Raw genomic sequence first — 15,060 nt, 5'->3', positions numbered from 1 at the left:
AAGAAAGCCGGGACAGGGCCCCCAGAGACACACAGAGAGAGCCAGAATAAGGCCCACAGAGACACACAGAGAATATCTGGTTTACGCCCACAGAGACACACAGAGACACACAGAGAAAGCCGGGACAGGGCCCCCAGAGACACACAGAGAGAGCCAGAATAAGGCCCCCAGAGACACACAGAGAATATCTGGCTTATGCTCACAGAGACACACAGAGACACACAGAGAAAGCCGGGACAGGGCCCCCAGAGACACACAGAGAGAGCCAGAATAAGGCCCACAGAGACACACAGAGAATATCTGGCTTACGCTCACAGAGACACACAGAGACACACAGAGAAAGCCGGGATAGGGCCCCCAGAGACACACAGAGAATATCTGGTTTACGCCCACAGAGACACACAGAGAAAGCCGGGACAGGGCCCCCAGAGACGCAGAGAGAGAGCCGTGATAGGGCCCACAGAGACACACAGAGACACACAGAGAAAGCCTGGATAAGGGCCGGACACATTCAGACTTCAACCTGCTTCCCCATCGCGGGCTCAGGCATGTGAGCTGAAAACAATGAGAACTGATAAGAACAGATTCCTGCTCATTCTAAGTCAGCACAGGGGCGAGTGTTCAACTCCATTCTGCAGCAGTCCAGCCCCACAAATCAAACACGATGCTCCGAAAACAAATACAGTATAGAGACAGTGCGGGAAAGAGAGCGCCAGGGCTGGAACCCAGAGGGGAACATCGGGGAGACAGAGGAGAGAGGAGGTCCTGAAAGGAGGAGAGGAGAGGAGCGGGAGAGAAGAGGCAGGGCGGCGGAGCGGCAGAACCGGCCCGCGCGCGGTCAGTTTTTCCGTTCCCCGTGCTGTCTGGAGGCCGCCGTGCTCCTCTCTGGAGTTTACCTCCCGGCAGGGCACAGGCTCCAAGTATGACCTCAGCGTGTTGACAGAGTAACAGTACAGCATCCCTCTCCGGGTCCTCTTCCCTTCAGCGCCGAGCCTCCACCCTCACCCCTTGCCGTCATACACCCCCCCACCCTTCCCTGGCGTTTTGTTCAAAGCCATTGATCCGGATTAAAGGGGAATGTAAACAGGGAAAGGTGCGGGAGAGAAGGGCTGTATAAACCACTCACTGCGACGGACGTCACTCTCTCTATCTCCCTCTGCCAAGACAAACACGCTCGAGACAGACCAAGGCTTCACACGCGCTTGCCTTCGAGACGTGTCGACTTCACCCCTTCACACCTTCTTGCTCTTTAATACGGCGTAATCTACCCTCACTACTGTATCAGACCTGGGTTAAATTACTGCAGCTAGAAACAAGTACCGAAGTCCCCTGCCAACACCGCTCAGGCCTGGATTCAATCAACATTCATCCTTGACTTCAACTCCCAATTAAAGGCGAGGGTTGCTTTATTCTCCACAAACAGTTCTTGCGAGTTCAGCAATCGCAAAAAAAAAAAAATGAATAAGAAAATTATGTTTGTGCTGAGACAAATAACGGCCGAGTTTAACAGTGAGTCAGAGGTGAGGAGTTGAGTGTTCCCTGAAGCGATGCAGGTACAGCAGTCACCCCCACAAGCACCGCCACAGGCACCCCGGTCACCCCAGGCCCCCCGAAATGTGAACTCACAGCCATTGAAAACACGCCTCATTGCTCCGCGCTCCCCGCAACGAAGAAAACCCAGATTAAAACTATAAAAGTCAATAAAGCTGCAAGTACAAATAGAGAGGAACAGGGACAGTTAAACCTTGTCTGGATTTTTTTTTTTAAACTTTAATAAACCTCCCATAAAGGACAACCAACTCCCTTCCTGGCAGTGCCTTCGTTTTAAGATGAGCATTAGCACTGACGGCAGGCTATTTTTCGCCTGGGTGAGGCGCACGGACGGAGTGGCTTGCGGTGCAGGCTATCTGGGCGAGAGGCGAGTTGAAACCTGCTCGTCGCGGAGATGGAAAATAAGCGTGGAGAGCAAGGAGAAGGCCTCAGGGCAAGACTGAGGAGGAGAGGAGGGGAGAGGAAGGGAGAGGAGAGGCAGTCACTTTTAATTGGCTCAGAGAAGATTACTTTCAGCAGCATTGCAGGTTTATGGGTGGGTTAGTGATGTGGAGGCAGACAGCTGAGGGGAGATGGCTTTATCGGCAGACTCTGACAGCTCGGGCAACCGTGCCCTAAGTGCTGCAGAGTCAGCAGCTTAGAGAGGGACTTATAGAGAAACGAAACAGAGGGTAAGAGAGAATGAGAGAGAGAGAGTGGGAGAATGCGAGAATGGGAGACAGGAGGGGAGGGAGAGAGAGAGGGATGGAAAGAGACAGAGGGAGGTCAGAGAGGGGGAACGAGGGAGGGCAGCAAAGAGAGATAGAAAGAGGGAGGGACGGTGCGAGAGACAAAAGACACAGCAGAAAGTGAGAGAGGGAGATCGAGGGAAGCGGAGAGGGAGAAAGGGAGAGGCTTAAACGCAGCAGGTTCCCTGTCTCTCTGGATCCCTAGGGAGGCGTTTCAGTGGACTGAGAAGGCCCCCTCTCCCCATCTATCTCTCCACAGAGCGAGAAGGAAAGGTGGAGAGGCAGGACTGACAATGCCAGTGCATACCAGAGCTGTGAAGGCATAGCGCTCTGTCCCCCTCCTCCCTCCCTCCCTCCCTCTTTCCCATCCAGACTTCTCTCTGCAGTGGCGCCTCTGCACTGCAAGTATCATTATTATTATTATTTTCATCCTTATTATTATTTCAGCTCTAACCGCAGCGCTGACCCTTGGTATTTCGAGAGAAAGAAGGACAGAGGGAGAGAGAGAATGTAAGGGAGGCTTACTGGGCAAGCAGTACTATTGCTATCACTAGAGTCACTCTCACATAAACTAAATATAAATATAACAATCAAATACACACTGCAAGCAAATATGAGTCATGTCAGGACTAGACGCAGAACAAAACAATAAGTGTCCCAACAAGAGACTGACAACAGCGATGGACTACAACATTAGGACTGATGATGTAAGGATCGGTTGTGTCCTGCCCACAGGCCTGAACTCGGGTCAGAGCCCAGAGAGCTGTGCTGCACCCAGTTTGGACGTGACCGTGCCTTTCAGCAAATTTCAAGGCCAAGTTCAAGCAATGCCCTGGCAATGGGACTCTGACAAACCTCTGACTCATTATTAATAAAACTGCTTCTCATGTAACAACATGCTACTCCAGCACGCCTCTCTGAACCGCCTGCCTGAGGGTTTTAATCAGGCCGTGCGCTTCTGTGGAACTTCACATTTTCTACAGCAGCTTTGGTGCACAGCAGCGTTTCAACAGCTTGGACTGAGAGGTTCCGGTAGGTAGAACCTGCAGTGTTTGGGCTGAGAGGTTCTGGTGGATAGAACCTGCAGTGTTTGTGAAGAGTGGTTCTGGTGGGAAGTACCCGCAGTGTTTGGACTGAAAGGTTCTGGTGGGTAGAACCTGTAATGTTTGTGAGCAGTGTTTCTAGTGGGAGTTGCCTACAGTGTTTGGGCTAGGCATTTCTGGTGGTTTGTACTTGCAGTGATTGGGTTGAGTGGTTCTGGTGGATGGTATTTGCAGTATTTGGGCTAAGCAGTTCTGGTGGGTGGTAGTTGCAGTATTTAGGCTGAGCGGTTCTGGTAGGTGGTACTTTCAGTGTTTACGGCTGAGTAGTTCTGGCGGGCAGTGCCTGCAGTGTTTGGGCTGTGTGGCTCTGGTGGGTGGTACCTGCAGTGTTTACAGCTGAACGGTTCTGACGGGCAGTACCTGCATCAGGGTCCTGGTTGAAACGGGCGTAGGCGGCGCTCTCCAGGCGGGGAAGGCATCGCTCGATTGATACCCAGGTGTACGTCTCCGGACAAAGGAGGTCTGAAGGCCGGTACTGACCCTAATCGAGGAGAAACAAGAGAGAGAAAACTGAAATTCCCCCAAATAATTACTTTACAAAGGGAAACACCAGTACACACAGTGATAACTAGGAGGGCTGCAGTGGCTGCTTGGGAAAATTAAATCATTCAGAATACATTTTGCACAAAAAACACACTTGATCTGAATTTGAGATGCACAGAGCAAAAGAGAGAGAGAGAGAGAGAGAGAAAATAAAGCACAAAACAAATGAATGAGAAAGAGAAAAAGACGTGCGGATTTGAACGACGGAGAGAGAGCAAAGGGGAGAGAGTGAGAGTGAGAGAGAGCGAGAGAGAGAAAGTGAGAGACAGCCTGGCAGATGGCATCCTTGGCCCGCCAGTCAGAAGCCTGGACTCAATCACAGGTCAAACAAACGCACGCTGGAGAGATTACGCGGTAAACAACGAGACGCCTCCACGGCCCTCCTGCATCATCTCAACACCCTCCCGCGCCCTGCCCCGCCGCGCCCTGCCCTGCCGCGCCCCCCGTCTCGAGGACCTCAAATTAGGGGGGAATACGAGACTTCTGCTAAGTGCTTAGTGCTGAGGAGTGTTTGTGTGTGCGGTGTGACCTCAAGTGCAGACTGCCACATAGTAACCCAAGCTAACTGACCTGGAGCATAAGAGCACTACAGAGACGATAAAAATAATAACCAGGAACTATGAATAAATGATAAATTCCTGCCTCAAATATCCAACCATCTGACCAAATTTCCACAACCAATGTTTTACAGGAAGTTTATTGAGGTTTACTGTGGTCCGCAGACAGTCCTACTTCAGGGGCCCCGGAAAGACCAGACCAACCAATCACGCTCCTCCAAATACTCCCGCCTTGGGGGGTTTGTGGGGGCAGAGGTAGGAGGGTTAGGGGGTGCGTTATGCGGGGCAGGAAGGCTTCTCTCAGCGAGAGCGGAGTCCTTTGGTAGGGGTAGCGTTGAGAAAACGTGTTTTCTCACTGAAAGGGCATTAGGACCGCTCCTCGTCTGTCAGTGCCCATTGCTGGAAACTATGCGGCGTGTTTTCACAAGCACGCATGTCACACTGTGAGAATCGGGAGTCTCTGTCGACTGGGCCGGGGGTGCAACATGGGTACGGTCCACACACTCAGAGGGACATGTTCCCCACATTCCGCTGGCAAGCTCTGACCTCAGGTCATCAATATCAGTCCATCAACCACGGGGAATGAGGCGAAACACAGGGATGAAGAATGACTTATTTACTCTTTCATAACGCAGCAGAGAGGTGGAGTCTGTACAGGAAAAGAGGGAGACGGACAGAGTGATGTGCGCAGTGAGAGACAGGTCTGACAGAGAGAGAAACAGGAGTCTGCGCAGTAGGTCTGTGTGATCTGCACAGTTAGAGAGGGATTTGCACTGTGAGAGACAGGAATCTGCACAGTGACAGAGGGATCTGCGCAGCAAAAAGGGGGTATGCACAGAGGCCAATGCAGATAGGTGTGTCCACGAGGAAAGGGAGGGTATGAGCAGGATACAGAGAGATAATGGTGTAGGCAGAGAGAGAGAGGGACTGAGAGTCCAGTTAGATCTATAGGTAAAAAAAAAAAAAAAAAAAAGGAAGAAAGAAAATGAGACTTTCAGAGACCAGCATCCTGCCCGTGTACCGAGTCACACAATGAAATGATCTAATTCAAACACTTTCCAGCCCAGGAGACGTTATAAAACCCAAGGCGAGGGAGAAGCAGTCTGCACCCTGTGTGCGAGAGTGTGTGTGTGTGTGTGTGTTTGTGTGTGTGTGTGTGAGATGAGCCCTCTCAGACACTGTTCAAAGAGAGGGAGAAGGGGCCAGAGAATGAGGGGACGTGGTTATTAGTGGTCTCCCTGGTCATTATCTTCCTGTCTGCACTCCTTCCAGCCCCGCACTCCTGGACTACCGCTCACCACCGCCGGCGCCACCTCCTGACCCCTGTCCTTAAGCACTGCTACAGGAGCCCACATCCACACCACTTCAACAGTTTTACCGACAAGCCGAAATATGGAATTCTTTTAACCTTTGACTCATTTCCAAATGTGCAAACACTACTTATTGTTTATTAATTCCACTGGTGCCCTCATTCGGGGTGATACGCTGGATTTAAAGTCAGTATATGACAGTCAGGTCATAATATTACTCAAATTACCCAAGCTGCAATGCACAATGACAGACTAAATACAGCACGCCATTATCAGACATCATAATCACAGGCTCACCACTACCAAGAAAGACAGTTTGAAAAGCTGGCTAATGTCAAATTGTCTTAATCCAGTAATCTGAGAAATAGGGGTAAAAAATAAAAAAAGAAGATGGGGGAGTGGTTATTTCGCAACACCTCGAAAGCTTCCCCCGGCCCGATGGCGAAAGATTTTTTTTCTCAGGGCCCATTCAGTGCAGACTGATCACACTACAGCAAGAGAAACAAACAAAAATATAAAAAACACAGATTTGAGTGCTTTTTTACATCTTATTTCTTCCACCCCCCCCCCCCCCCCACCCCCCCCCTTCGCTCTCTCCCTCCTCACGTCTCCTCCCCCTTGCCGATGCGGAGGTGACGCTGACAGACCGGCTGCCGCTGCAAGCCTCATTAACTTCGGCGTGGAGAAGAAAGAGAGAAGGGGAAGGGGAAAAAAAAAAGAAAAAAATAGAGGAGGTGGACGAGCGGTATTTCAGATGTGGAGTCTTCCAGCTCTCGGGAGGGAAGGGAGGGAGGGATGGGGGTGAAAATTAGATGCAGATCAGCGGGAGGACGGTATTTAACATCCCATCCGCAGAAAAGAAAACACCAGCCGCATGCCTGATGGAGCTGATAGAGCCAGCATGGGAGAGTCGCTAACACAGAGAGAGGGAGAGGGGAGGAGAGGGACAGAAAGGGAGAGTGAGAGAGGGGATGAGAGGGAGAGAGAGAGAAAGGGGGAGAGAAAGGGAGAAGATAGGCTGAAAGGAATGAGTGAGAGAGAGACTGTCTGACTGAAAAAGGGAGATTGAGAAGTGAAACTGACAACAGGACTCCTGCCTGATACTGAGTCAGACTCAATCGCCCTCTCAGTATTCAGCTCTTGCTGTCTAGGTCCCTCCATGCATCTCTCTCAGTCTGTGTCTCTGACAGGCATGCATTCACGCACGCACGCACAGAAGCAGTCCATCCAGAGTTAGACAAACACAAATGCTTTTACTATGCCACTTCATTGCACACGCATACTCACTTACGTATGCACATGTGCGCTCTCACGCACACACACACACACACAAACTCAACAGCCCTACCCTTACCCAGCCCCCAGGACAGCAGTGACCCCTCCAGTCCTTACCTGTGATTTATCTTAAAGGTAATTAATCAGACACATAAACTGTGAGGCTGGCTGCAGGCCTGGAATTCTCGTGAAAACCTATACCCTCATTTGCTTTTCTCCCTTTCTCCATTCTGTCAGAGGCTACGTGTGCACGCGTTCTGAAACAGAGGTCTCTTCCAGAGAGAGGAGAACACACACATGCACACACACACACGATCGGTATGCAGAATTTTCCATCATTAAACCTGTGCTTTACGACGTGGAAAACATCTCGATACCCAAGAGCGTCTCAATGCAAAAGAAAATTCAGTAGCTTGTGGCGCATCAGCACCAGAGTTCAAAACCCTGAACAGGACCAAGTCCCTGGACGGACAGGATGAGCTTCAGAACCACTGCTCTCAGGATCAAAGCATCAGGGCCGAGAAGTAATCACTGTTCCCTTTGCCCTACTGCTATGCTTCACGAGCTGTGAGTTTGCCTCCTCCAGGCTCAGGGAGACATCTGTGAGTTATTCCCTGCAGATCGCTCGCAGGGACACTGCCCGCACACACCACCCTCAAAGCACGACACGCACAGATCTGCTGGGTCACTTACAGAGCAGAGCGCGCTCACACTCTCCACGGAGCACAGCTTCCAATGGCTGCACATAATCTAGTACCCCTATATCTATGGTAACCATACCCAGGCCAGCTTCTACCCCTGGGTAGCACTGATTGACGTGAGTTTGGACATGGGGTTATCCGGGGTCGGTGGAGAGGGGGGTCAAAATTGGGTAAATATCGACCTTCTCAACAGTTATGTCCAGCTGGTCTGATATTTGCCTTACCCTGCTCAACAAATACTGACCTTGTAAGGACAAGTTAAATTTTTTTACATTTTACTGACAAATCAAGGCCTACACAGACCCCTACACAGAACACACATGAACACACACACACGCATGCACACATGCACACTCAAGAAGCAAACATGGGCGCTCTATCATGGCATTCATCTCCTCTTGAGTAAACACTGGGGGCTGAGATCTGACAGGTCTTTCTGAGCTGTGGAGGCACATAGGGAGGCCTTTGTCCTGGACGCAGTGCGTCTCAGGGACGTCCCACAGGAGACCGGGAGCCCAGTCTGGGGCCACTTCTACACCGTTTAAGCCAAAGAGCAATAAACACATCCACCCTCCCAGAATCCTCTCTGTTTACCGTGCCCCACCCCCAAGAACAAAGGAGCTCACAGTGCCCGGCTTCAGGGTGGATACTGAGCAGGGAGGCGACAAGGGATCTGTAGACTGGAAAGACCACCAAAAGACACACACCCACAAAAAACATACACCTCAGAGAAGAGATGTGTAGACTTGAGAGAGCACCAAAAGACACGCCCACACACACACGCACACACTCTCTCAGCCCGGTCTGGTCAGGGCAACATCCCTGAGCGTGTGTGAGGCGTGTTCGGAGGTTTACACAAACAGGCGGTGTTGAAACAGAGACGGGCCGCAAGGCCTTTTCACCTGACAACAGCCCGGCAGTCTTCAAATAAATACAGTGGAGAGAGGGCAGTGAGATTGGTACGCCCCTGCCCTGCCCCCCCCCTCCCTCCACACTCCCTGCACCCCCCCAGTCCCTACTCCCCAGGGTGAGCTCAGCGCTAGGGGCCGCACGGATGACAGGTTAATGATGGGAAAATATTTTTACAGGATCGCCTTTCAGCAGCCTCAACCAAGGCCACCGTTTATAGGCATCAACCCACGAGACAATTTTATCTATTTATCTATCTGGGTATTTATTGGTAGACTGTTACAGAGGTGGGTGGTTATTACAGTTATAGCCATAGCTATCGAACTGCATTCCAACTGGTCTCTGTCCCCATCTCATAATGTGCCTTTGTGTTTCGATGCAAGCGGAGGTGTTACAAAGCCTTGCGTCAGAGCGTCCTGAGACACAAGCATAAATAAACTGTCCTCAGTGACAAAACAAGCACCTTAGCTGGTAGCCAGTTTGTTCTGGTTCTATCTTTCCAACCCCCTCCCCACCATGCCCCAACCTTCACACCTTGACCGTGCACGTTCGCACGCCGACCCCACCCTCTGACCTGACCCCCAAACCCTCACCCCCTGACCCTGTCAATGTCACGTACAGGCATCTGGCTTTGACCGGCCTTGCCCAGCTAATGGCGGGTAATGGTTCTTTCATGAAAGATGGCGAAAATAAATAAATAACTCCAACCGCCGCTCCTGCAGAAAGAGCCGCTGTAGGTGGTCTCCGTCAAAGAGAAATCAAACACGACCATTTGTGTCGAGAAATCTCCAGACTCGCGGTAAAAGCAGTCCGAGTTTTGGGGGGCGCGGGGGGCGGTCTAACTTATAAATTTCAACAGAAATAGTGAAAATATGCTGGTTCGTCTTTTTTTGAGGCGTCTGGAATCGGTGAGGGGGTAGGCCGCTGGTGCCAGCACACTGCGAACCGTAACAATCACTCGTTAGTGCTTACTGGAAACGATTAAGCCGCCACTGCCGCTGCCGAGGAGAGAGAAAGAGAGAGGGAAAGGGAGAGAGACAGACAGAAAGGAAAGGGAAACAGCGTACAGTGAGAGAGGGAAAAGCCCGCCGGCGTGGCTCACAGTGTGCTCCTGTCTCTACACGCACCGCCGCCAGCGAGCCAATCAGATGCCGCAGACGAGCGAACCCATACGCACATGAGCGGACAAGAGAGGGAGGGAAGAAATGAAAGAGAGGAGGGGAGAGAGAAAGAGAGAAGGAGAGAGGGAGATAGGGGGGATGTAAATCAACTGAAGAAAGAAAAATACAACCCAAAGTATTTCATTCAAAAAAAAAAAAGTTATGTTCTGTTCGATCTAGACAGTAGACAGGGGGACATAAATTCAGCCAGGAAAGCATACAGAGTAACTGTTTATCTTGTTAAGTCACTCCTTTGTTCGATACCTTCCCCCTCCCGCTCGCTTTCATCTGTTCCTCGTGGTGCTTTCTTTGCAGAGGAGAATGGGGAGGGTAAAGAATGGCTTCTTTCTGAGTCTGAAACTGTTTACGTGACTCAGAATATGCTGGAAGCACAGAGGCTGGTTACTGTGATGACATATTGTACAAGGCAGTGCAGTGGTCTACAACAGGCTGCCCCATGGCCCAATCACCAAAAACAGCCCAGCATGTGCAGCAGTAACACTCTACCGCGGCACACAAACCAATATTAGTGCTGCCTGCTTTCTGCACAGCTTTAGCGCGTTTAGCATCCCTGCCTTGTTTTCTGCACAACGTCACCGCATTCAGCATTGCTGTCTGGTTTCTGTAACGCATCAGCAGTGTTACCATTACTGTCTGGTCCCTGTAGAGCTTCCAACACTGTTCTGCTATCTGGTTTCTGTAGTGATACAAGGAAACTATTACAGGACTTTATACAGATCTGCCTTCTCCAGGTAAAATTCTGGATTTAAAAAAAAAAAAAAACGGGTGTACTTCATTAGCAAATAGATAACAGCGCCTTGTACACTGTCCCTACTATCACTACACTACTTTTTCTGTGCTGTATGATCACCCAGCTTGGTGCTATTTCTGTCTTGTTACTTGCTGATGCCTGTCCTATAATGCACAGACATTTCCAAAACAAACATGTGCAATGCAATTCTGAAATAGACACATTCGGCGACAATCTGTGTTCCCTATGGTTTGGGAGGGGTGTCATACCCTACCGCAGTCAATACTGTACTGGGGTGAATAAAAGTGACTCACAAAGTGACTGTGCAGGTCGGGCAGGTGACGCAGGTTCCCGTAGACCCAACGCTATTCTCACAAGTGTGCCCCGCACCACTGCACGGCCTGCCGCACGGTATGGATACCATGGCCAACAAGGACCCTCCCCCGGTCACGTGACTCCCGGCTCCCGCTCACACTCAGACGCACACTCTCCTTCCCACACGTACACACGCTCAACCCGCGAGACCGCGGCGTGCCAGGTCCTGACGACAGCGCCACTGCACGTCCCTACCTGTTGCTGCATACCTGGAGGTTTACACAAGCCTCGCAGTGAGACACACCGCAGGAATAACAAGGATAGCGCGAGAGAGAGAGGGGAGAGTGACACTGATGGACAGAGCGCTGTGTGTGTCTACAGTACATATCACAATATAGTGCACATCTATATGCGCACAACGGTACTCCACTGTACAAATACATGCAATAAAGCCCTATGCACTGCCTGTATGGGAACATGCAAGTGGAAGATTAGCCTGGTAATGAGTTAATACAGAGCGAGCTCAAGCTGGTACATGGAGAGAAAGGAAGAGGGCGATTAAAAAAGGAAGGGAAAGAAAGAGGGAGATTAAATAAAGGAAGAGAAGAGGAGAGAGGGAGAGGTGGCAGTGTGCGCTGGGAGCCCGGTCTCTCACAATGAGGGTCTTTACCGCGGCGCCTCCCAGGCGTAAATCACACCATTATGAGTCTGTCAGACTGAGAAAACAAACCGCTGGATCGCGCCTCGCGTCCCAGCATCCCCCCCCCAAAACACCCCCCCCTCCAAAAAAAAACCCCCACCCGCCTGAAATCTGCCTGCTCTGCTGCTGAAGTGATAGATGGGGTGTGGACTGCACTAGCATCGCCACAGACTGAGGGAGGGAGAGAGAGGGGTGAGAGAAAGAGGGAGAGAGAGAGATTATTGCATTAATTAAGTCTGATTCCACCGCGCTAGGCTGCAGGAATGCATCCCCCACCAAAGCGCTCAGCCCCACGGAGATACCAAGAAAAACACTGGAACCCTTCCATCTCCATTCTGTTGAATCGCCTGGAATATCAAAATGACCTGCAGCCCTGACTAGCCTTAGGCGCCAATGCACACACACACACACACACATACACACACACACACACACACACACACACAATGAGAGAGATAGCAGGAAGGTACAAAGGGAGTTACACACAACAGTGCACCCCACCCTCTCCCTCCAACAACCACTTTTCCCTCCTGGATGGAACCCTACACCCAGATGGACACCCCTAAAGAAAGGGGTCAAGTGTGAGCTTATCGCAACTGCCCAACTTAAAAAAGAGATACAATAAAACTTTACAGCTCCTTTCAGGCGGGGAAAGGGTCAATTCAGCCATGTTTCCCCCTCCCATTATCTCCACTAGCCACTGAGACACAGACACAGACAGACACACACACACACACACACACACACGCACACACACACACACGTACACGCACACACGCACACGCACACACACACGCACACACACACGCACACACTAACACACACTAACACACACACACTCACATACACTCACACACGCATAAACACATCTAGAGTTACATTTGGGCTAAGCTCTGGATTCTGAGCAGAGTAGACAGCTAACATGGTTTGGTCCTGCAGATGCTGGTGAGCAGATCGGGGTAAAGCTACACAATAGCTGGAGGAGCCACCTCATTCTCTCCCCCACTCGGTCACTCTCTCTGTCCCTCGCTCTCTCTCTCTCCCTCTCTCTCTCACTACCTCGCTGTGGAAACTTTAATGGTTTCCGGGGCTCAGCTCAAGACATTCTTTCACAGGGGGAACAATAACACCAAGACTGAGAAAACGGTTTATATAACCCTCTAACCGGTTCGACGCTTGGCAGGGTGCGTGTGTGTGTGGTGTGTGTATGTGTATGTGTGTGTGTGTGCGCGTGTGTGTGTGTCACAAAGTAAGCATAAAAGTATAAATAAATGCATGATGAATAGCGGGACTCTAAAATATGGAGGGAAAACAAATCTGTCTCCACAAAGCTGTGCAGAGGAGTCAGCCTCCCACATCCAGTGCCGTTAGCACACCCAAAAAATCACAGCGAGGGAGCGAGAGAGAGCGACCGACCGCTCTCCGCATTCCACCGTCCCCTCCGTCTGTCCGCAGCTAATTACCCTCAACCTCTACCTCTGCGCGTCTTCACAACCTCAGATGTGTGTGTGTGTGTGTGTGTGTTTCTACGTGACTTTCCTTAAAAGTGGCCCCTTCCCAGCCCTGTACGCTGCCAAGCGTATTGTTTTATTAAGACGCATATTCTGTTTTTCGCCCCATCAGTCTTGCACACCAATTCAAGTCGAGTCAAAAATAACTTTAACACCTCCAAAAAAATAAAATAAAATGCAACATAACGAGTCACAAAAACATTGTAGCCCTGTCTGTGCCATAAAACTGAGGATAATAAAATCACAGCGACCAGCGAAAACAAAGACCATGTTGTGCAGTGTGTAAAAGTCTGTGGCCAGAAACAGAGAGAGGGAGGGAGGGAGAGAGGGAGAGAGTCAGAGAGATGCAATGAGCAACATTAGACAGTGAGCTTCTTTGGTGTTGCAGCAGGAAGCCTATATCCTGGTCCAGTTCCAGTGTAGAGCAGTTCCCAATGGGACAGTGCTGGTGTATAGTGTAGCATAGTGTAGCACAGTGGTTATGGAGCAGGAATTGTGACCAAAAGGTACCCAGCTGGGGCACTGCTGTTGTACCCTTGGGCAAGGTACTTAATCCAAATTGTCTCAGTAAATATCCAGTTGTATAAATGGATAACACTGTAACTGATGTAAGTCGCTCTGGGTAAGAGCGTCTGCTAAATGCCAATAATATAACGTAATGTAATGGTGGCACAAGGCTGGCACTGAGGCCTGGGTCTGTACTCATGGAGACAGGGCCTTTGGGCAGCCAGGGTCTATTCTGAAAGCATGAGGGGGGCGTTGTGTGGAAGGATTTCAGGAGAGGGGGGCTCTTCGGTCAGCCCGAGCGCGATGATGCAGCTGTGGCGCGGTTAAGAAACGGAGGCCGAAGGACCGGTCCCCCTCATAGCCGAGGCGGCGCGCCAGTGCCGGGCAGCGGTGACACCGCGGTCGGCATGGAAACCGCAGAGACTGTGGGGATTCCCGCGCGATGACCGCGCAGCTGTCCCCTTGGCTCTCTCTGGCGGGACAACCTCCCCGACACGCTTACAGTGGCGCGATAGCGCTCGCCGTCTCCTAATCACCGCTGACGTGTTTGCGTGTGCTGCCAACAAGCACGGAATTTTTAAACGCACTGCCTGCAACGCGATACCTTTTAAACTACTGATGCAAAATGAATGCGATTTTTATGACTTTTACTGGATTTTATTGATAATGATGGCCGCTGGTTCTAATTTAAAGCACCAGCTGTTATTGTTTTATCACTCCGGCACTGAGCACTTTTCCAGGGACTTCTGAGGCATCAGTGACTGTAGAAGTTTAAGGGGTCTGTTTGCTGGTATTTGTGTGGATACGCGTTGCTTGTGCTGTTCAGAAGTCATCGCATCCCGCGGCGGCGTCCCGCTCCATTCCAGCAGACAGCTGCGCGATGTTAAACCAACTGACAGGGAATGATGATGAAACCTGCGCGGATCCATCCCAGAGACTGAAATATGCGGCACTGCAGCTGCAGAAGAGCCCAGAATTACACTGATGCAGTTCTGCGTCAGACCACAAGAGGTCGAGTTCCAAAGGGCCGGCAGCACCTGCGATAAACATTGTCTTCTACGACAGTGAACTCCCTATGTGTTTATGTTAAGTAAGCCATTACGCAGCATCTACGTTTATAGACAGAAGCGCACACATCGTTTTAAAGAACAGTCTGTTGATTACTGGTTTTCAGCAGCAGGTTTAGCTGTATTTCTTCTTCGTCCGTCTTCTCAGTGCCTTCAGATTTACGCAGAGCTCCAGGCTCACAGCTGTGATTCTTCCCCTGCTGTGCGAGTATTTTGTGAGGGCCGGTAAGAGATAGAGCTGCATCTGCAGGTTTTTATTTACGAGTGTGAACTCAGGAGCTCTGTAATCACCAGAGATGCAGTCACAGGGCACAGGGCGACCCTGCCGTCTCGACGTCCTTGTGAACGTTAAGTAAACGCAGAGTTAACGTT

The 15,060-nt window shown here is 50.7% G+C and overlaps 1 protein-coding gene across 2 annotated transcripts in view; it reads right to left on the bottom strand.

The window, feature by feature from the left end:
* Positions 1 to 15,060, bottom strand: part of LOC118789957 (arginyl-tRNA--protein transferase 1) — a 64,311-nt gene that overhangs the window by 6,023 nt on the left and 43,228 nt on the right. For both annotated transcript variants that reach the window (XM_036546726.1, XM_036546725.1), the window contains exon 11: positions 3,743 to 3,863. In XM_036546726.1, the coding sequence (XP_036402619.1) occupies positions 3,743 to 3,863 (121 nt within the window). The remainder of the gene's footprint in view (positions 1 to 3,742; positions 3,864 to 15,060) is intronic.

Source organism: Megalops cyprinoides, chromosome 15 (genome assembly GCF_013368585.1).
Source record: "Megalops cyprinoides isolate fMegCyp1 chromosome 15, fMegCyp1.pri, whole genome shotgun sequence".
Classification (NCBI taxonomy): domain Eukaryota; kingdom Metazoa; phylum Chordata; class Actinopteri; order Elopiformes; family Megalopidae; genus Megalops; species Megalops cyprinoides.
Note: the sequence above shows the minus strand (reverse complement) of the source record. Positions and strands in the feature narration are given on the sequence as shown.